The sequence below is a fragment of the Zonotrichia leucophrys genome, chromosome 14 (genome assembly GCF_028769735.1).
Source record: "Zonotrichia leucophrys gambelii isolate GWCS_2022_RI chromosome 14, RI_Zleu_2.0, whole genome shotgun sequence".
Lineage (NCBI taxonomy): Eukaryota > Metazoa > Chordata > Aves > Passeriformes > Passerellidae > Zonotrichia > Zonotrichia leucophrys.
The window spans coordinates 1,781,145-1,800,933 of NC_088184.1; the positions used below are offsets into that span (position 1 = coordinate 1,781,145).

Genomic DNA, 19,789 nt, shown 5'->3' on the forward strand with positions numbered 1-19,789 from the left:
GGATTCAGTAAAAACTTAATTAGCAGCTCAGAGGAGAGCTGTGGATGCCACTCTAGTCCAGGTCTGCTCACTATAACTGCTGCCCCTTCCTTCAAGCTATGCAGGCGCCAGCCCCCAGCCCCAGCTGCTGGCAGCAGGAGAGAGCATTTGTGGCCTGGAGATAGCAGCTCCAGACAATCCATCTTTTCCCAGCACAGCAGAACAAAGCTGCTGCCAGCAGTTCAAGGCACTTCAAGAGCTGTGCCCTTGCTCAGGTGAATGCTTGTGGCCAAGAGACAGCCACAGCAGCCATGGCAGGTGGGGCAGAGCCACAGTTTGACCCCTAAGTGGTCCAAGAGCAGCTGCATGTGGCAGCCCCTTGCCTCAGGTCACTCTGAGCATGTTCTGGGCTGGGTTGCTCAGGTCCCTTACACGGCCACAGCATCAGCATCCAGGAAACAGCGTGTCTCCATGTCCCACACGACCCTCCTGGAGCTCTCCGCCTGGGTCCTGAACTCCTTGTCCTGTGGGAAACAGCGTGCAGTCAAAGCCAGCACAGCAAACTCCCCAGCCTGCATCATCCTCAGAAGCGTCCCCAGGAGAGAATGTGAGTCACACAGAGGTGCCCAAGTGCCCAAAGGCAGGCCAGCCCTGCAGAGAGGCTGACAGCCTTTCCTGCAGACAGCATCAGTGCTAAGTGCCTGCCTCACTGGAGATAACCCAGCTCAGTGTGGGTGTTTGCTGGGACCAGACCTGCCACATTCTCCCTTGGGATGTCTCCAGCAGTGAGCCAGCATGTCTGCTGCCCCAGGAGAACCACCTCTGTGCTGGACACTGCACAGTGACCACCCACCTCCCTCTCATACCAAGTCTCTCCATCCCTCCTGGTTCTCTCCTAAACTTGCCAGTCCTTCCTCACCTCACTTTTGTTGAGGTCTCCATCCTCATCCTCATAGGGCCCACCAACAATGAAGGAGTCAGGTATGTTCAGAGCATTAGGGGCCAGGATGGGGCCAACAGGCCAGTTTTTGGGCCGGGGAAATGGTTCTTTTTCACCACCAGCCTTCAGGAGGCCATTCTTGAAGAGCAATGGCAATTCTTTCTAGAGACACAGGAGAAAAAAAGGATTTGCATTTCTAACAGGAGCAGGAGCAAGAGCCAGCTGCTCCAAGCTGGGATAACAAAGCAAAGCAACAGTACAGGGTGCCTGGCTTGGAAAATGCACTCCACCGCACGCACACAAAGAATGGAATAAAAATAAAGAGCCACGTGGAAAAAAACCCTGCCAGTTTGAATCCAAATCTTTCCAAACAGACCTTTGTTTGTGTTAAAGAAACACATCACGCCACAGAGACTCTGAGACCTCCCAACAAAGGCTGCTGGTGCACAAGCACGGAAGCTGTGCACCCCACGTGCCTGGACACTTGTTCCATGGGGTGGGAGAAGAACCCAAACCCAGCCAAACCCCCTGTCACTGTGCCTGGGCCATTCTCACCTCAGCAGCTGCTGGCATTTGCAAGCAAACCATGTAGTTTTGCTGGCTGTCAGCAGTAAAGGCATCAGGAACAGAATAAGCTGCCTCCACAGTGACACTCAGGAGGTTCCCACTTGAGAAGTCGGTGGCAGAGAGCAGGAGCTCTCTGGTGCTCACTATCACTTCAAGGCCAGCCTGTGAGACAAAGATAAAATCAAGCCAGTAAACAATTATAGCTTGCCTGCTCTTAGGGAGAAGCAAGCAGAAACCCAAGGCCAGAGCATATAATGTTATCTTGTGCCTCATCTTCAATGTAAAAGAAAACAGCCCAGCACAGGAAAGGAATCTCAGGACCAATTTGGCTCAATTGTGGTGTTTGTTTGTTTAAATCACAGCCTGGCCGAGGTATGGCACATGCCCCAAGGGTCTCACAAAATAAGCTGTGGGGAAAGAGGCAGGGTCTCATGAAAGGAGCCACAGAGTAAGAACATCAAGGGTGGAAAATGATGCTTTTCCCCTGGTGATTCAGAGAGCCACAGCTTTGCCTCTGCCCTATCTCCATGCTCTGTGTGCAGCCTTTAATTACCTGTCCCAGCCCTGGATGGATGGTGTGTGAGGGAAAACCAGCTGGTCAGCATTTATTACCTGTCCTCCCTAATGAGTGCCCCCCCACCTTGCTCACTGTGAACTCCTCTTAAACACAGAGCTGTTAATGGGATATCCACCCCTCCAGTTTGCTCCCGGTGCTCACTGCAGGCAGGCTCAGCAGCAAAATTGGACACATTTTCCCAGCCTCATGCTTCATTCCTTATTTTAGTCACTGGGTACTTTGCAACCTGCTGAATGAATAAGGACCTTGCAGGAAAGGCAGTCAGAGTTTGTACAATAATGGACTCAGGCATTTATTTGCAGAAAGGAAGGCTAATAGAGCTGGGCAGGTGACCCTGCCGCTGCCTTTTGGGGGGTTTTCAGCACTGTGCTTTCCATCTTTGTTATTTTTTGCAGAGCAATTGAGTAGCTGCACACATTAACATTTCCCAGCACGACCTCACCTATCAGAGGGAAGCAGGGACAGACGTCAGAGGGAGCGGGAAAGGCCTCCAAGCCTGTAACATATAGGGCTGTACCACATCCGTGATGAGCCAGGCAGCTGAGTCATGCTCTCCCTCCCATTAAAAAGCAGCAGAGAGCTGAATGAGGGAAGGAACAGTTCCAAATTCCACATACCGTGGCCTCAGGGCAAAGCTTCGCTGATGGGGAGGCAGGCACTGCATACAAAGGAGCTAAGACCTTCAGTGAACGCGCTCCTGGGAAGAAACAGGAATGAGAACAGCCTCAAGTGAGACCCTCTGCAAAGAATCACAGTCTGGATTGGAAGGGACCTTAAAGATCACCTTGTTCCAGCCCCCTGCCATGGGCAGGAACACCTTACATGAGGCAAAACCATGGTTCTGAATTTTGATTTCATTCTGAATAAATTCTGAATGCTGAGCTACTCTCTCTCCCCCTGGGTCAGATTTTGCAGAGCTATGAAGGTTACTTTGTCCAAAGGAGATAAATTGTAGTCAGGGGTCCATAAGCAGAGATCAGAAGGTGCCAGGGAGCAAGGAGTGGTCATGGAGGCTGTAAAACTCAATGCTGTACCTTGCAGCAGAGGCAGAAGGTCCACCACAGCTTGGGCAAGAGGAGTGATTTTGTCTGGTTTTTTCTTGTCCTTTGATGTCACTTCTAGCAGTGTCACTAGGGAGATAAAAAGAGAGGAGCTGGCAGAATTCCTTGGAGCAGCAGGTCAGGCACCAAGGAAGGTCTGTGCGAGCTCTGGCACCAGCTCCTCTTCACCTCCCAAGGCTGACAAGCACAGCAAAGCCAAAGGAGCACGGGCCAACATGAAAGGGGATTCTTCCAGCTGGCAGAGATGGACAAGAAGTGCTGAGAGCCTCCCACCACTGCTGCTGAAGTGCTATTCCTGAACCAGTGACTCCTGCAGCCACAGCACCCAGCTCCAAGGTGGGAGATCTGGCAGCAGCTACTTACAGAGCACTGGTTTCTGCACCAGGATGTCCAAGGAGTTGGGCCCCTCGGGGCTGTACTCAAAGCTGCTGCTGAAGTCGTACTCTGCTGTCCCATCTGGCAGCACATGAGTCTTGGAGGAGTCTCCCAGCACTGCTCCGTTGTACTCCACACGCACCAGCGTATAAGCCAAGCTGCTTTTGAGAGTTTTCTGTCAAAAAAAAAGAGAGCTCAGAGAGCAGCTGGCTCTGCAGCAGCATCCCAGCATCAGAGTTCCTCTGGCAGCAGGAGGGAAATTTCCTCTTTCACCATGCTGTGATGCCCCAAAGATTATCAGGAGCTGTGGCAAGGGAGATAGAGAGGTTCAGGCTGCACCTCAGGAAAGACACATCTAAAACAAATCCCAAAATACTCCACTGATATTTTTGTACTTCCAAAGGAAGCTTGAGACCTTTGCTGTCTCCTAAGAAAGCAGCTCCTGAGCTACAGGGATGGGCTCACAGGACACCTGTGGATGTCGTGTGGTGCAAAATGTCCTGAAATGGACAAGAGAAAGCAGCCTTGAGTTGTGCCAGGGGAGGTTTGGGTTGGATATTAGGGGAAATTTATTCACTGTAAGGGTGGTCAGGCACTGGCACAGGTTCCTCAGGGAAGTGGGAGAGTTCCCATCCCTGCAAGTGTTCAAAAGACAGTGCATGTGGCACTTGGGAACATGCTTTAGTGGTGTCCTTGGCAGTGCTGGGTTAAAGGTTGGACTTGATGGTCTCAGAAGCCTTTTCCAACCTACATGATTCTGTGAAATCAAAGGAAGGGCTCCAGCAAGCTCTTAGGGAGCTCTGCAATTTGTTGTTACACCACCTTCATACCACTTGCTTTAATGAGAGATGAGGAGATTCAGATTTTACTTTGAATTTCAAATGTCTAAACAGAGGGGCTCCAACAGGGCTGGAGAGGGACAGTGAGGGGACAGCACATGGCACTGGGGACCCACAGGGGCAGCACTGGGCACCCCCACAGCACAGGAAGGTACCAAAGGGCTCCCTGCAGCACAAACACAGTTTAGCTCTCAATCCACAGAGAAGTGGCTGAACACAGGGGCCATTGTACCCAAACCCAGCTTTTCCTTAGTGCTGGGCCACAGGGATGCCTAACCCGCCCTCAGCTCCCTCTCTCCCTGTCACTGGGGTAATTAGTTCCATGCTGGTTCTTGCACAAAAAGAGATCTCTTTCACTTGGTTTTAATTTTCAGCCCTTCTCACTGTCTCCTTGAGCATACATCCCATGAATGGCTAAACAGAAGAATCCAATTAACCTTTCCCTGTACCATTAATTATCCCAGACTCCTCTCTCATCCTTCTCTACATTGCCTCTAATTAAGCAGATTCCACACTTATAGCCAGAAGTGGATTCCACATTCTTACAGCCGGGTTTTTTTTCATCCTGTTGCTGTGATTATTGCCCTTTTGTAACCCCCCCCTCCCTTTTGTACAGCCCTTTCTCACGGTGGAGCAATCAGAAGCACAAAGCAACATTCCAGATGCAATCAATCCAGCAGTCTGTTCTCCCCAGCATTGTTTATCCTCCTCTCACCTCACACCTCACCTAAGCTGCTGTTTGCCGAATCCATCAGTGTAAGAGGTACTTCAATACTACAATGTGAAAGCCTCAAGCAGGTGCTTTTGGATTGCTTTTTCTGTCTGCTGCTGCAGCAGAAGCAGGGATTTGCATTTTTTCTGCTTGCAGCAGGAGCTGAGCTTCTCCTCCACATTCCCTCCCAAATGCCAGTTCCTCTGGAAGACTTTAAGGACAGCTGGGTGCATCACATGGAAATCACAGCAGTGGTGGTTTGATTGGCACCAGCTCATAGCCTTGAACTGGATCCACTGCCTTTTTAAAACCAGAGCCACCCTATTGCTTTCAATATGATTTAAACAGCTGGAGCTGGGATGAAAATCTGGCTTTACACCCAAGGTGAGGTCCTTCCACAGGTTTTTGTCTCACTGATCACATTTTTGCTGTGTTCTGCTTTAAAAACCTGCCATTTCCATATAGTTAGAGGAGGCAGAGAGGTGCATTTCACCCCAGTATCTCTGGCCTGCTGCTAGGGAAGTGTGTTCCCCAATTTATCTGCCTCACAAGATTTTTCCTCGGTGTGAACTCCTCAGCAGGGAGGAGGAAGCAACAGTGTGACATTGCTGAACCTCTGATACTCCCACCACTCCTTCCTTTAGCCTTATCACCCCCTGCCTGCTCTCACAGGGGATCCCTGTGCACACAGAATTGCTCTGGCCTTGTTTATTAAATGAGTAGAGATCTTTTCAGAACTTTACCAGGTCCTGTGCACTCACGACCGTGATCTGTACTGGTATTGGCTGTGACATACTGGGAAGAGCTGCAGCAGCAGGCTCCTTCCCACCAGTCAGCCCCGCAGGGACCTCCTCGGCTCTGCAGGAGAAAGAATGAGGAAAGAAACATGAAACTGCTCCATTCCTCTCCCAGATACCTCTGCAGGACACAGCAGTGCGGGCTGCAAGCGCTATTCAGGGCTTGGCTGTCAAAACACCATTGAATGTGCAGAGCTTTGGCAGTGACGAATCTCTCACGAGGTGCAGGGGGAGGACTGGGAAAAATGTAATGTGAAAATTATCCATCTCTGTAAGCTTCACCCAGCTGCTGCTCCCAGGAAAGGTTTGTTGTGCCAGGCTGCTCTCGGCTCCCAGTACATCCCTGGCTCTCTTTTACTCCCTTTTTATGTTAATGGTGACCCCATAGGCCAAAGCCACCAGCTGTCCCCTCACAGCTCCCAAATGCTGTGGGGACATGGCTCCTTCCTCTCCTCAGGTTTGTGAAACACTCAGGGCTCCCCAGGGACCCCACAGCCCACTTACCTCACACCCACAGGGCCTGGCAGCCCCCTCAGGGCAGCATTAATGGGCTCGGGGCTCCTCTCACCCTGGTGTGTCCTGCAACAACTCACCCACGGGCCTGGCGGTTCTCCTGCCCCAGAACGGTCCTACAGCCCCTCACCAACCCAGGGGTCTGCAGCAGCCCCTCATCCCTGGGCCTGTCGGTTCTCCTGCCCCAGAACGGTCCTGCAGCCCCTCACCGACGTTCCTTGGGGTTTTCCCGACCTGTGGTGCACCTACAACCCCCGAGCCCCGGGTCTAGGTGCTCTGCTGATTCGAGGGCTCCTCACCCACGGGCCTGGAAGCTCTCCAGCCCCAGAACGGTCCTGCAGCCCCTCACCCACAGCTCTGGAGGCTCTCCCACCCCGGGCGGATCCTGCAGCCCCTCACCGGGAGCCAGCCGGGGCACCGTGAGGCGCCGGGGCTCGAACCTGCGGCTTGCCCGACTCGGCGGAGGGCTCGCGTCCCGTCACCACAGCGACGCGGCGGCTCCCGCAGGTCCCCGAAACCTCGCGGGACCCCGGCCCAGCCCCGCGTGTTGGGGGCGTGCCCGTGAGGCCGCGGCCGCCGCCATGATGGGTGTGGGCAGCCCTGATCAGTCCCCGGTGTGGCCGGGTCCCCCCGCGCCGTCCCGTGTGAGCGGGCGGTGCTCTACGGCCACCGTGTCCCCCTCTGCAGCCTGTTGTGCCCGGCTCTGTATCCCAGAGCCTACTGCCGGCCTCTGCCCCGGCTGGCACAGGCCGTGGTGCCCACCCAGGCACTCCCTCACACCCCGCTGGGGGCCCTGAGGCGCTGGGACGGGCTGGGCTGGGGTGGGGTCGCTATGGCGGGTGAAATGGAGCAATGACTTTGTGTCCCTATGGTCACAAAAGGGTCCCAGGGGTTGGGGCAGCCCTCCGAGCTCCCCGCAGATTCCTAGTGTGCGACGCTACAGGGTTTTGGGGCACTCCACTGCCACCAGCGCGGCTTTTGGGGCGGGAGCCGGACCCCCGGAGCGGGTTGGCCCGTTCCCGGGGAGGGGATGCCCAGAATAGCTCCGCTATCTGATTCCGAGGGGCCGCGGCCGTCTGCACCGCCGGCTCCCGGGGGCTGACATTTGAGCCCCGCCGCGGGACGGGACGGGGCGGGCGCCGGGACTGCCCGGGATCTCCTGCCGGGACAGGAGCGTGATGGCGGGCGGGAGGCGCCGTGGGGGCCACGGGCGGCGCGGGGGACCCCGGCAGCACCCCGGGACCCCCGGAGCGGCCTCCTCGCCTGCACCTCTCTCTCCTGCAGCCACCCCGGCCCAGCCAAACGCAGGCGCTGCCCCCAAAACCGGCCGCTCCAAGAAGGCCGCGGAGGAGCCAGCGGCGAGGGCTCCAGACGTGGACTCGCTGGGCTTCCAGGCCATGGACCGCAACGTGCCGGGGCTGTCCCACGTCATCCTGCAGAAGCTGAACATGAAGAGCTATGAGGACTACAAGTGAGTGAGCACCCATGGGTGCCTGTTCCCCACCCCCTCCCCCGGGAAGAGCATCCCGTGTGGCCCCCAGCAGCTGGAGCAGCGCTCATGGCTCATCCCACCCTACCCTTCTGGCTCAGCCCAGCTCTGATGGGCTCCTGGGTGTACCCCTCTAGAGTGCCTGGCTCCCTGTCCCCACCCAGGCCAGGATGCTCCTGGCTGGAGCTAAAAGTCTTGGCAGCCTCAGAGGATATGAGCCCCACCTTTGTGGCAGCAGGCTGGATTCTGCTCACCCTCTGCAGGTCTGCCATGGATGGGAGGAAGAGCGGCAGCGATTTTGGCATCCGGACATATTTTGACATGTTCCAGAAGATGGAAGACACCTTCAAGTTTTGTGTTGAGTGCAAGAAGCTCCCTGATGCCCTCCCAGACCCCAAAAGCCTCCGGCGTTGCAAGAGGTATGGTGGGGAGATGGTCTGGTGGCACAGGGATGGATCCATCCCTCACTTCCAGCCTGCTGGCTGGGGTGAAGTGAGCGGTGTCTGACCCTGGTGCCCACCTCCAGCCGCTGGGCACCCCTAGGAACAGTGACACAGCCCTGAGAGGGGGTGGCAGGGAACCAGGCTGGGTGGGCTGGATCATGCCCTCCCTCCCCATGGCTGGGCGTTCTGCCTGTGTGCCCAGGTGCCAAAATGTGTACTATTGTGGCGTGGCGTGCCAGCGCGCCAACTGGCCGCTGCACAAGAAGTTCTGCAAGAAGCTGAAGCTGGTGGCACTGGACCGGCTGGTGGAGTGGCTCATCTTCACAGGTGAGGCATGTGTCCCCCTGGGATCCCCATCCTGGGCTGCACAGGTCCTGTGGTGGGATGTGGTGTCCATTCTCCCACAGCACAGGTGGAACAGGCAGCCTGGGCTGTGGCACCACCGCTGTACCCTCCTGACCCCCCAGGAGACATCCCATTTCCCACGGACACCTGGACAAAACCCGCCTGGGACGTGAAGGGCTGGGAGGACTGGTTCTCCATGCAGGAACAGCTGGAGGAGAAGCTGGGCGCCATCGTGGCCGGGCGCTACATGACCCTGCTGTGGGCCAACGCCGGGAAGCCGCGGCCGGAGGACGCGGAGCTGCGGGAATCCATCCGGCGCCTGGTCACCGACTTCCACTCGCGGCCGCTCACCATCGGCCTGGGACTGCGGCTCTTCGGCATCGACCCCCTCACCAGGCCCCTCACCGTGCACGTGGTGGGGGCTTCCCACGTGGAGACCCTCAACACGCGGCTGACGGACTACGACGAGCTGACGCGGATGTTCCCGGGGCACCAGGGCGTGGAGATGGTCATGGTGGGGGTGGATGTGGTGGATGGACCCATCATGAGGCCACCCCTGACCACGCTGGCACCCCGGGGAAAAGTCTATCTCAGCAGCTACAAGGGGCTCTACCACGACTTCTGGGAAAGCCACGTGGAGACCAAGCTGGCCGCCCCTCCTGACCTTGTGGTGGGCTTTCACCCAGGTGAGTGCCTGTGCCATGGAGGGGTCGGACCCTCACACCCCACTTCAGGGATAGGGACATCCACAGGGACATGGGCTCAGGGACCACGCTGAGCACCCTGGCAGCACCTGTGGCTGGGCCTGAAGCTGGCCTGGGACATACTGAGGGCTTTGCACCAAGGCACAGCGGGCAGCTGGGGGCACCCCCTGGGATATGGCTGCCTTGTCTCCCCACCAGGCACTCTGTCCTGCCTGTGTCACCCACCTGCAGGTGAAATGGATCTTTCCCTTCAAGTCTCAGTGCTGTGGCTTAGCCCAGGACACAGAGTTTGGGGTGCCCCACATGCTGAGAGAAGCCAGACCCCACCTTGCTTAGGGCTGCCAAACTCACTGCATACTTGGAGTGTCCAGCACAGAGTGGATGCAGTTGGAGCCAGCTTTCCCAGGGGCCAGGGTGGGATAGGAAAGAGGTGTAACCCTCATGGCTGTGTCCCCACAGGTTTCCATGCCTGCCCAGACCTGCTGGCGGGCTGGCTGCCCACCCTGCTGCTGCTGCGGGACTATCGCCTGCCCGTGCTCTTCACCGTGTACAGGTGAGCACAGCCCCACCCCCAGCCCCGCTGAGCCGGCACAGACACCCTCTCACCGTGCCTGTCCTCTCCTCTGGCAGTGAGCAGGAGCTGAAGGCCTCCCTGCAGATCCTTGTGGAGCTGGAGATGCACGTTGTGGGTTATGCCAGCAACCCCTTTGCCTCCCTGCGGCCCGAGCAGGTCTACTCGAGCCCCAACAAACCCCCCGTCTACTGCAGCTCCCACTACATCGCCCTGCTGGGAGCAGAGGCTGTGCCAGGGGCTGAGGAGCTGGAGGATGATGATGGCTGGCAGGGAGGAGAGCCCAGTGCTGCTGCTGTGGCTGGGGGCATTGCCCCAGGGCTGGGCTGATTCCTGCCTGCCCTGACCACCTGACCCCCAGAGCCGTGCTGCCCATCCAGGACCCTCCACATCCTGGGATCCACCATCCAGAAATCCCTCACTGCACATGTAGAGGCCTGGGGGATGCAGCACCCCAGCACAGGCATGGCACCCTTCCCCAGCACCAAATAAATCACTATCAGCAACCAGCTGCCGTGTCTCGAGCTTTATTTCCAAAAAGGCCTTTGTTTCCCTAAAGAAAACGAGGGGCTGAGCCCACCCCAGCCCCCCTCGAGCAGCCACGGCCTCTGGAGGGACAGCAAAGGGGACCCTGACTGTGGGACCAGCCATGCATGGGGCTGTGCAGCCCCTTGGGGTCCAGTGGGGAGCCCCAGCCATGGATGTCACTGTCACTGTCACCCTCACTGTGCCCCCACGCTGGTGCCTACCCTGCAGGGCACTGCTCCAGCCTGGCACTGGCCACCAGCCCGGCCACGGCAAATGGGCACCAGCTGGCACCTCCGCACTGCTCACCAGCCTCGGTGGCCCTTGGGGACACCGGGGCGGGTGGAGTCGAGGGAAGCAGCTCCCGCGGCATCGCCCGACGCTGCCGGGGACCCGCGCTGGCCTGGCGTCCCCTCCTGGTGCAGCCAGCGGGTCTGGCGTGGCAGTGCTGGCACTGACCCGAGTGGGCACCCACGGTGGCTCAGGGAGGCCAGCACACCCCAGGGCTGCCAGCGCCCTGGCAGCGGCTCCGGGTCCCTCCCTGGGCTCTGCACCTGGGCGGCAGAGCTGGCACAGTCCGGCACGGAGCGGCACTGCCGGCGTCACTCGGCGCCAGCGCGTTCCCGCAGCGCGGGCAGTGTCAGGGTCTCCGGAGCCGACTTCTTCCTTGGGCGAGTCTTGGGGGGAGCCAGGAACTCGGGGGCCTCGTCGCTGAGGGGGGTGGAGGGGGCGCTGGCAGGGGCCGAGTGCGTGGCCGTGGGCTGCCCCACCTCGCTGACCGAGATGGCCGGTGCCACCAGGCCGATGAGCTCGTTGGTGGCCTCCTGCGTCTCCTGCTCGTAGCGCCGCACCTCCTCCATGGTCATCCCTGCCGAGCACAGCCGCGCTTGGGGCCGCTCGGCACGGCCGCCGCCGGCGCCCCTCATCCCGGGCAGCCTGCGCCTCCCCACCGAGCTGGGGGACAGGAGGGGACAGGGGGACGGGCAGGGAAGGGGATGCTGGGCAGCACAGGCAGCTCCCCAGCGCCAGCCCAGACAGCAGGCGGGAAGGGATGGGCAGGTGACACAGGCAGCGCAGGCAGGGCACACGCAGGGAGGGCAGCTGGGAGGGGGGACACTCCGCTGCGGGGTGCAGGGGGGGCACAAGCCCCCCTGCCTGCACCCACCCCCAGGCAGCAAGGCGGGCTCCGGGGTGTCTGTCCCCGGCAGGCAGAGGGGCTTAGGGGTGCTGGCTCCCCAGCTTTTGGTTTGTGGCCACTTGCATCTGAGTCTCGAAGGCCCGGACCTCTTCCAGGGACATGTCTGGAAGGCAGAGAGCCACTCACCGGGATGGCCTGGCACCCACTGCCAGCTGTCACCAAACCTGGGGCTCCCCTCCCTGTGCCCGCACGTGGCAGCGTGTGGCCCTGCCAGAATGGGGGTGCAGGCAGCGCAGGCAGGGTGCTGGGACCCCTCTGCCCATCCTCCCCGAGGGGTGCAGGGGAGCCTGTGCAGGCAGGGGTGAGCTGGAAGCACAAGCAGTGCAGGCAGGGCAGGGAGTGCAGGCAAAGCAGGCAGTGCAGGGAATGCAGGCAGTGCAGGCAGTGCAGGCAGCATAGGCAGCCCAGGCAGTGCAGGCAGCAGCACAGGCAGAGGAGGAGCAGGAGCTATAGTGGGGTGAGTGGCATCAGCAGTCTGCCCTGCAGCCCCTCCTTCCACGGGCACCGTGTGCCCCCTCCCCACCGTGTGCCCCCTCGGACTCACCGCACCACTCGTCCACCCAGGCAAAAGCCTGCCGGTGCCCGATCAGCAGGATGTCCCGGATCACCTGCAACCCCATGGGGGTCAGCACCCTGTCACTGCCCCCCTCAGTGCCCCCCAGCCCCCCTTGGGCCCCCCTCACCTTGTGCACGAACTGCTCCACGCGTGTCTGCAGCCCCCACACCTCGAACTTGACGCTCACCAGTTTGTAGGAGCACATGATGGGCTTGGTGTGCTGGCGCCAGCCCTCCCGCAGCGGCCCCCGGCCCGTCTTGGCCGAGCTGAAGAAACGGGGGTCCTGGGGGCATGGGGAACATCAGGGTCATGAGTTCCCCCTCGGGACAGGAGACAAGGGAGTGGCTCCAGGAGCTCCCTGGTCCCCAGCCCTGGTACCTCCAGGCTGCGGTAGTAGCGCTCCGGGATCTCATCGAAGGCAATGTCCAGGAAAGAGACCTCGTGGTCACCAAGGATTTTGTCACTGTGGAAGATCTGGGGAGGGGAGAGAAGGTGAGTGACACAGACCACAAGTCATGAGGTGATGAGTTTGCCAGTTCTCAGCTGCACTGCTCACTCACGTTCTCGCTGTCCCCGCAGTTGTCCTCGTACTTGGTCTCGATGTAGATGGAGAACTTGGGCAGGAAGGAGCACTGCAGGGAGTGGCTGTCAGCTGAGCTCCAAGGGACACCACTCCCAGGGACGCCCACCTTGAGGGACACCCCACCCCGAGGGACACCCCACACCCAAAAGATGTGCAGTCCAGGGACACCGATCCTGAGGGGCACGCAGCCCTGAGGGACAGCCACCTCCAAGGATGCTCATCCCCAAAAGATGTGCAATTCAAGGACACTGATCCTGAGGGGCACCCATCCATCCAAAGGACACCCAGCCCTGAGGGACACCCACCTCCAAGGATGCACATCCTCAAGGAACACCCCACCACAAGGCCACCCTCTCCAGCGGATTCCCACCCCCAAGGAAATCTGAGCCCCAAGGGACACCCACCCTGAGGGCTGCCCAGCCCTAAGGACACCCACCCCAGGGCCACCCCCATGGTGACACCCACCCTGATGGACACCCACTCCTAAAGGATACCCCTCCCAAAGGACACCCACCCCCAAAAATGCCACCCCAGCGCCCCCTCCCCAGCCACCTGCTGGGGGAGGGCACAGCTCATCCCATGCCAGCCCCTTACCGTGTACTCTGCAGGGACACCATGGCACATTGGCATCACGGGGTGGCATCACCGGGTGATATCACAGGGGAGAGAGGGAGCAGTGAGGCCGGGGGCAGCTCCTGCAGCCCCCTCAGTGGGCAGGGACAGGGTGCCCGGGGTGCCCATCCCACGCCCTGCCAGGCTCACCTGTGATGGTGTAGGGGTAGTAGTTCCAGGCCTTCTCGGTGATGTAGAAGATGCGGGGGGTCACTGCCCGTGCCCAGCTTGGCAGTTTGCTGTGGGCACCGTGTCAGGAGACCCCCTCAGAACAGGACATGGCTGGTGCCACCCAGCCCTGCACTGCCAAGCACAGCCTGGCTCTGGGATCCCCATTCCCACCCCAGGAACCCCACCTGCTCCCTGGCACCCTCACCTGCACCCCAGGGACCCTCACCTGCACCTCAGGACCCTCATCTGCATCCCAGCACCTCTCCCTGGAGCCACTGCCACCTCCCCAGCACCTCCATCTGTATTCCAACACTGTCATGCACCTCAGGGCACCCCCAGGGACCTCTGTCACCTCCCCAGGACCCTCACCCCTGCCCCAGCTCCTCACCATTCACCCTCAGCTCCGCTCCAGGATGCCTCCAAGGACCCTCACCTGCACCTCAGAACAACCTCAGGACCCCTGTTACCCCCCCAGCACCCTCCTTTACACCCCTGGATCATCATCTGCCCTCACAGCACCCTGTTACCTCCCCAGGACCCTCCCCAGTGCCCCAGCCTTCCCCCACCAGAGACCCCTGCCACCTCCCCAGCACCTTCATCTGTACACCAGGACCCCCCAGGGATCTGTGCCAACTCCTCATCTCCACCCCAGTGCCCCTCAGGTTCCCCAGCTCCTCCCCAGACACCCTGACCCCTCCCCAAGGAACACCCACCCCCCACCCTGGACCCTCACCCTTCCCCAGGACCCCTTGCCCTCCCCAGGGTCGAGCCCCTGGGTGCTCCTGTCCCCCCCCAGCCCCCCGGCAGGATCGGGCCCCCTGGGGGGGGCTCGGGAGGTGGATTTTGATTAATTTTCAGGCGTTATAAATAAATTTCAGGCGAGAGGGGAATCGTGAGTGCTGCAGCTAAAAATAACCTGTCTCACACCAGCAGCTCCTGGTGGGGAGCAGCCCGTGCCCGCAGGAGCTGAGGGGACATGGGGACAGTGCTGCTGCCCCACGGTGACACCCCCGGGGCCAGGGCACTGCCAAGGCCCCGATCAGGCACCCAGCAGCACCCAGAGGTGCCCACCAGGGAGGAGGGTGCATGTCCTGGGGTGGGTGCACCCCATGAGAAGAGGGCAGCCCCCCAAAGATGGGGTGAACTCCTAGGATGGGCGCACCCAAAGCTCCCAAAGATGGGTGCAGCCCCCCAAGATCAGAGCACCCCAGGAGATGGGTGCAGCCTGAGAGATAATGGCAGCTCCCAAATTTGGATGCACACCCCAAAGATGGTTGAAAGGACTTGGGGACCCCACTGGGTGACACACACAGCCCTTGAAGATGGGTGGGTGCCTGGGAGATGGGTGCAGCCCCCCAAGATCAGAGCACCCCAGGAGATCGGTGCAGCCCCCCAAGATCAATGCACCCCAGGAGAAGGATGCACCCTGAGAGATAAAGGCAGCTCCCAAAAATCAAAGCACACCCCAAAGATGGGTGCACCCCAGGACTTGGGGACCCCACTGGGAGACACACACAGCCCTTGAAGATGGGTGGGTGCCTGGGAGATGGGTGCAGCCCCCCAAGATCAGAGTATCCCAGGAGATGGGTACACCCTGAGAGATAAGGACAGCTCCCAAAATTGGATGCACACCCCAAAGATGGGTGCACCCCAGGACTTGGGGACCCCTCTGGGAGACACACATAGCCCTTGAACGTGGGTGGGTGCCTGGGAGATGGGTGCAGCCCCCCAAGATCATTGAACCCCAGGGGATGGGTGCAGCCCCCCAAGATCACTGCAGCCCCCCAAGATCAGAGCACCCCAGGAGATGGGTGCAGCCTGAGAGATAATGGCAGCTCCCAAATTTGGATGCACAACCCAAAGATGGGTGCAAGGACCTGGGGACCCCACTGGGAGACACACACAGCCCTTGAAGATGGGTGGGTGCCTGGGAGATGGGTGCAGCCCCCCAAGATCAGTGCACCCCAGGAGATGAGGGCACCCCGGGAAATGATGGAGGGAGCCCAGGAAATAAAGGGGGTAACCCTGGGAATCAGCCTGTCCACGACCCAGCAAAGAGGTTCCCCAGTGATTTTGGAGGATGCCCCTGCCATGCCCCCCTGCAGTGCCCCCAGCACCATCCCAGGCTCACCTGGAGAGGTGCACTCGCTTCTCCGTGAACTGCCCGGGGCCGTGCACGGGGTCCTCGTGGGGCTCGTTCTTCACCACCTCCACGCCCTCGCCCTTCTCGCTCTCCTGGTGGCTGTGCTTGCTGATGGTGTAGAGCTGCCCCACGCGGTACTGCCGGCACAGAGCCCGCCCTCAGCGCCCCCGGCCCCGCTGGCACCGCCCGGGGGCTGAGCCGCGCTGCCCAGAGGGGAAACTGAGGCACGGAGCAAGGGGTGGCAGAGCCTGAGCCGTGCAGAGGGCAGGGGGTTCCTGGGGCACCCTGTGTGACCTCCTGTGTCCCTGAGCTGTCCCAGCTCCCAGGCAGGGGCTGGATCCTGCTCTCCCTGTGCTCTCCCAGTGCCTTGCAGAATTCCTGGAGGTTTTCTGCTTGGCAAACTACCTGGGATCCAGGGAGAAATGTCTGTGTGATATTTGATATAGATTATTATCTATAATATTATTATCTGGACGTGTCTGTGTCAGGTATATAATCATGAGGGTGTAGATGTGTTTTTGGGGATGGTATCCAGAGAGAAATGCCTATATTATATTATCTATATGATGTATCTGGATGTGTCTGTGTCAGGTATATAACCATGAGGGTGTAGATGTGTGTTTGGGGATGGAAGCCAGGGAGAAATGTCTATATTATATGATCTATATGGTATATATGGATGTGTCTGTGTCAGGTATATAACCATGAGGGCTAGATCTGTGTTTGGGGATGCAGCTGTGCAATAAGGCTTGGACTGTTCTGCTGAAGATCCCATCCACCACCACAATCGCCAGCAGGATTTTACCACCCAGCTCTGCCTGAATTAAGCCCTTCCCCAGGTGCCTCCAAGGAAGGATAGCACTGCCCAGGGTGGGCACCACTCCCCAAAAAGCAGGCACCAGGGAGAGACCTTTGCCCAGGGGTGCTGCCAGGGCTGTTTGCCGATGGCATTCAGGCTCCCTGCCCGAGCAGGGATGGAGTTTATGGTCCCTGCCGTGCCACGGGTATCCAAACCCGCTGCTGGTCCATCCCCCGGTCCTGCTGTGCCCGGTGCTGCCGTGGGGCGCTGTGCCCCGAGGTCACCGTGCCCAGGACGGGCTGTCTCCGCACCTGCACCCCAAAGCGCGGCTCGGCCCTGGCACGGCACACCCCGAGCCCATCCCATCCCTGCCACCAGCCGTGCCACGAGGGCACAGCACAGGGGTCACCGCGTCCCTCCCAGGGCAGAAGCGCTCCCCTGGGTGCGAGCCCCGCAGCCACCCCCCTGGCCCCCTCACCTCCTCGGTGGTGAGCGGCATGCAGATGCGGTACTCCTTGACCAGCATGGTGGCACCTCGGGCGGGGTGCCACGGGCACGGCGGGCAGCGCGGGCTCAGGCGGAGGCGTGGGCGCTGCCGGGGACACGGCTCATGCTGGGGCGGGCGGGGAGCGGGGGGGACGCGGCGCTGCCTCCCGCGCTGCCGGCCCCGCTCCCCGGCTCGGAGCTGCCGCCCCGCTCGCCGTGACTTCACGAGCGTTGCCATGGCAGTGGCGTGAGGTCACCCGTGCGAGGAGCAGCCTGGGTGTACCCAGCTGGGGACACCCCGGCACCCCAAAACCCTCCCGGCCTTAACCCCGTCCCTGCCGGGCACACAAACGCGTCCCCTCGGAGCGCACGTGTCCCCCCAGAACAGGGTGCTGTCCCTTCGGGGTGCCACATCCCCACCCGGCTGTGGTGGCCAGTGTGGCAGGAGGGTTGTAGGGACACGAGGATGGGGTCAGGCTTGCCCGGTGCTCCTGGGGACCCAGCTGTGGGCACCCACACTGCCCTGTCCTGAGGGGTGATCCTGTCCCTGATGGAGGACATCCCTTCCCCGGGCAGGAGCTGGATCCCCTTCCCCGAGTCTTCCCCCAGCACCCGTCCCAGGCAGCACCATCCTGGGGCTGCCCCCCAGCACCCACCACACCCATGGCACTGCCAGGCTGTCACCCTGCCAGGGCTGGGGATGCTCACAGTGAGCATCAGGACAGCTCGGGGGGCTCCTGGATGTGCCCCCCAGCCCCACAGAGAAGGGAGGGGATGTGGGCCCTCCTGAAAGTCACCCCGGATGGGGGGTCAGGCCTTGGAAGGGCAGATGGGGACTCACATGGGATTTTACCAGCTGGGGACACAGGGACATTCTTGGGGGTACAGGGTCATAGCGGGACACAGGGGCAGCTTTGCGGGCACCGGGGGACCCAGGAGTGTCCCTGGGGCCGCAAAGCCGTTTGAGGCTACAGGGGCATCCCTGGGGGACACCCTGCTGACGGGGCAGAGGGCTGGGTGCTGGTGCCAGGTGCAGGAACCCCAATGCCGCGGGCAGAGGGAGGGGACACCCCGGGGACACCCCGGAACGCTTCAGGGCACGGCACTCCCCTCCCCATCCCGGCAGCTCAGACCGGCCCCCGCCGGCCGCAAAAGGAGGAGCCCCCCGGGCTCGGCCGCCCCTTCCCCAGCGCTGCCCGCGGCCGCGTCCCCCCCGGGCCGAGCCCCCTGCCCGCACTCACCGGCCCGCGGCGGTGCCCGCTCCCTCCGCCGCCGCCGCCGCCGCCGCCGTGCCCCGGCCGTCCCGGGCCGTGCGCAGGAGCGAGCCGCCCCCCGCACCGCCTCCCGCGCCGCGGCACACCGACCCCTAGGGGGAGGAATGCACCGTCACCGCACCGCACCTGGACCGGCACCGGCACCGCATCGCACCTGGACCGGCACCGCACCGGCACTGCACTAGCACCGCGCCACAGTGACAGCGACACCGGCACCGGCACCACACCTGGACCGGCACCAGCACCGCACCGCAGTGACAGCGACACCGGCACCACGGCATTGTGGCACGGCACCGAGACACCCTCCAGCACCAGGGCTCCTCTGGCACGGCACAGACCGGCACGGGGGCACGGCACAAACTGGCACCGGTGCTTCCCGCAGCCACGAGGTCTCCAGTCCCCCCAGCACGGCCGTGTGTCCCAGCTGGGAGATGCCCCCGTGGGGCTCCTGGGCTGGGCCCGTGGGGGCCCCCGGGCACCCCCAAAGCCCCTCAGCCACTCACCTGCACCCTGCTGCCAGGCTGGCCCTGTCCCCCCAGCCTCAGCACACCCCACGTGCTGGCACTGCCCACGTGCCACCCACGGCCACCAGCACAGCTCATCAGCAGTGACACCGCTGTCACTCCCTGCGCCTCCCGTCCTCCTTCCTCTGCTAATCTCCATCATCCTGGGCATTGCTGTGCCTCACCGCTGCCATTTTCCTGTTATTTCCTCCCAAAACTCTGCCATGATCTCCAGCCCAGCTGCCTGGGGTGCAGGGGAGTGGCCCATCAGTGCCAGCGTGTGGGGACAGGGATTGGGCAAAGGGGACCCCCCAGGCCACCCTGTGGTGCTGCCATCACTGGCACTGCTGGGACCCAGCACTGCAGTGGCCATAGAAGTCCCACCTGCCAGTCTGTGCCACCTCCTGGTGGAGGGGACCCCACTTTGTGTCACCCTGTGAGCCCCAGGGCAGTGCTGATGTCACCCCAAGGCGGCAGGGATGGCCACAGGCTGTGGCCAGGACAAGCAGTGGCAGAAGGAGCAGCGTGGGGACAGTGTCCCCAAAACCTGCCAGGGTGCCCCACGGGCGCCCATCCCACATCCGGGAGGGCAGTGCCAGGAGCTCTGCCCGCAGGAACACCTTCCCTGCCTGCCTGCACCTCTGCCTCCTTCCCACATACCAGCCTGTGGTGTCACTGTCCCCGTGGTGTGTGACAGCACCCCCAGCTCTGGTGGCAGTGGTGGCAGCCACCCCCCCTCCCCATTTTCCCCAGGGTGGGCACACCACAGCATTCCCCAAAGGGGGACTCCAGCCTGTGTAGCTGGGACCAAACCCAGCAGGGCTCCCACTGTGGGACTGTGGTGGTGACAAGGACCCGGCCATGCTGGTGACAAGTACCTGGAGGGCTCTCAGCCCCCCCAACAGCTGCATTCCTCCTGAACCTGTTTGGCAGGGCCCTGTGCAGGTGCCAAGAAAAAGGCATCCGGGCTGGGCTTTTCCTGGTCATGCCCTGCTTCACTCCATTGCCCAGTCAACAAGGAGTAGGA

The 19,789-nt window shown here is 61.0% G+C and overlaps 3 protein-coding genes across 12 annotated transcripts in view; 1 reads left to right on the forward strand and 2 right to left on the reverse strand.

The window, feature by feature from the left end:
* The window catches only part of CFAP70 (cilia and flagella associated protein 70), a 26,873-nt gene extending 19,847 nt beyond the window's left edge, over window positions 1–7,026 (reverse strand). For 3 of the 7 annotated variants that reach the window (XM_064725456.1, XM_064725454.1, XM_064725455.1), the window contains exons 1-8: window positions 6,760–6,859; window positions 5,794–5,908; window positions 3,488–3,674; window positions 3,098–3,193; window positions 2,681–2,760; window positions 1,475–1,648; window positions 899–1,081; window positions 412–503 (exon numbers count right to left, since the gene is read on the reverse strand). In XM_064725456.1, the coding sequence (XP_064581526.1) occupies window positions 412–503; window positions 899–1,081; window positions 1,475–1,648; window positions 2,681–2,760; window positions 3,098–3,193; window positions 3,488–3,674; window positions 5,794–5,844 (863 nt within the window). In that variant the 5' untranslated portion in view covers window positions 5,845–5,908; window positions 6,760–6,859. Of the gene's footprint in view, window positions 1–411; window positions 504–898; window positions 1,082–1,474; window positions 1,649–2,680; window positions 2,761–3,097; window positions 3,194–3,487; window positions 3,675–5,793; window positions 5,909–6,659 lie in introns of all 7 variants that reach the window. The other 4 variants (XM_064725457.1, XM_064725453.1, XM_064725459.1 and 1 more) reach the window with 4 other exon arrangements.
* Window positions 5,383–10,491, forward strand: MSS51 (MSS51 mitochondrial translational activator). 3 transcript variants are annotated; one of them, XM_064725481.1, is made up of 7 exons: window positions 5,383–5,434; window positions 7,645–7,831; window positions 8,113–8,268; window positions 8,495–8,619; window positions 8,760–9,323; window positions 9,801–9,894; window positions 9,972–10,490. In XM_064725481.1, exons 1-7 carry the CDS (start codon window positions 5,410–5,412, stop codon window positions 10,240–10,242), a joined length of 1,422 nt encoding a protein of 473 aa, XP_064581551.1. In that variant the 5' UTR covers window positions 5,383–5,409; the 3' UTR covers window positions 10,243–10,490. The 3 variants fall into 3 exon arrangements, with proteins under 3 accessions (XP_064581551.1, XP_064581548.1, XP_064581549.1); XM_064725478.1 differs by lacking the exon at window positions 5,383–5,434 and having other exon boundaries at window positions 6,965–7,831; window positions 8,700–9,323; window positions 9,972–10,491; XM_064725479.1 differs by lacking the exon at window positions 5,383–5,434 and having other exon boundaries at window positions 6,965–7,831.
* LOC135453931 (cytoplasmic phosphatidylinositol transfer protein 1-like) lies at window positions 10,424–18,361 on the reverse strand. Of its 2 annotated transcripts, none has more exons than XM_064725487.1 (10): window positions 18,227–18,351; window positions 16,978–17,091; window positions 15,689–15,837; window positions 13,537–13,625; window positions 13,369–13,376; window positions 12,752–12,823; window positions 12,570–12,665; window positions 12,319–12,474; window positions 12,180–12,243; window positions 10,424–11,305 (listed from the first exon to the last, which is right to left on the reverse strand). In XM_064725487.1, exons 2-10 carry the CDS (start codon window positions 17,023–17,025, stop codon window positions 11,040–11,042), a joined length of 948 nt encoding a protein of 315 aa, XP_064581557.1. In that variant the 5' UTR covers window positions 17,026–17,091; window positions 18,227–18,351; the 3' UTR covers window positions 10,424–11,039. The 2 variants fall into 2 exon arrangements, with proteins under 2 accessions (XP_064581557.1, XP_064581558.1); XM_064725488.1 differs by having other exon boundaries at window positions 11,163–11,738; window positions 18,227–18,361.
* Window positions 18,362–19,789: the final 1,428 nt, after the last annotated feature.

Excerpts from the sequence above, each read along its gene's own strand:
- MSS51 (XM_064725478.1), top strand. The coding sequence starts at position 7,539 with ATGGCGGGCGGGAGGCGCCGTGGGGGCCACGGGCGGCGCGGGGGACCC. Across the intron at positions 8,269-8,494 it reads AGCCTCCGGCGTTGCAAGAG|GTGCCAAAATGTGTACTATT; the intron begins GTATGGTGGGGA and ends CTGTGTGCCCAG. Across the intron at positions 8,620-8,699 it reads GGAGTGGCTCATCTTCACAG|CACAGGTGGAACAGGCAGCC; the intron begins GTGAGGCATGTG and ends ATTCTCCCACAG.
- LOC135453931 (XM_064725487.1), bottom strand. The coding sequence starts at position 17,025 with ATGCTGGTCAAGGAGTACCGCATCTGCATGCCGCTCACCACCGAGGAG. Across the intron at positions 15,838-16,977 it reads TGCCGCTCACCACCGAGGAG|TACCGCGTGGGGCAGCTCTA; the intron begins GTGAGGGGGCCA and ends CTGTGCCGGCAG. Across the intron at positions 12,666-12,751 it reads ACTGCGGGGACAGCGAGAAC|ATCTTCCACAGTGACAAAAT; the intron begins GTGAGTGAGCAG and ends TCCCCTCCCCAG.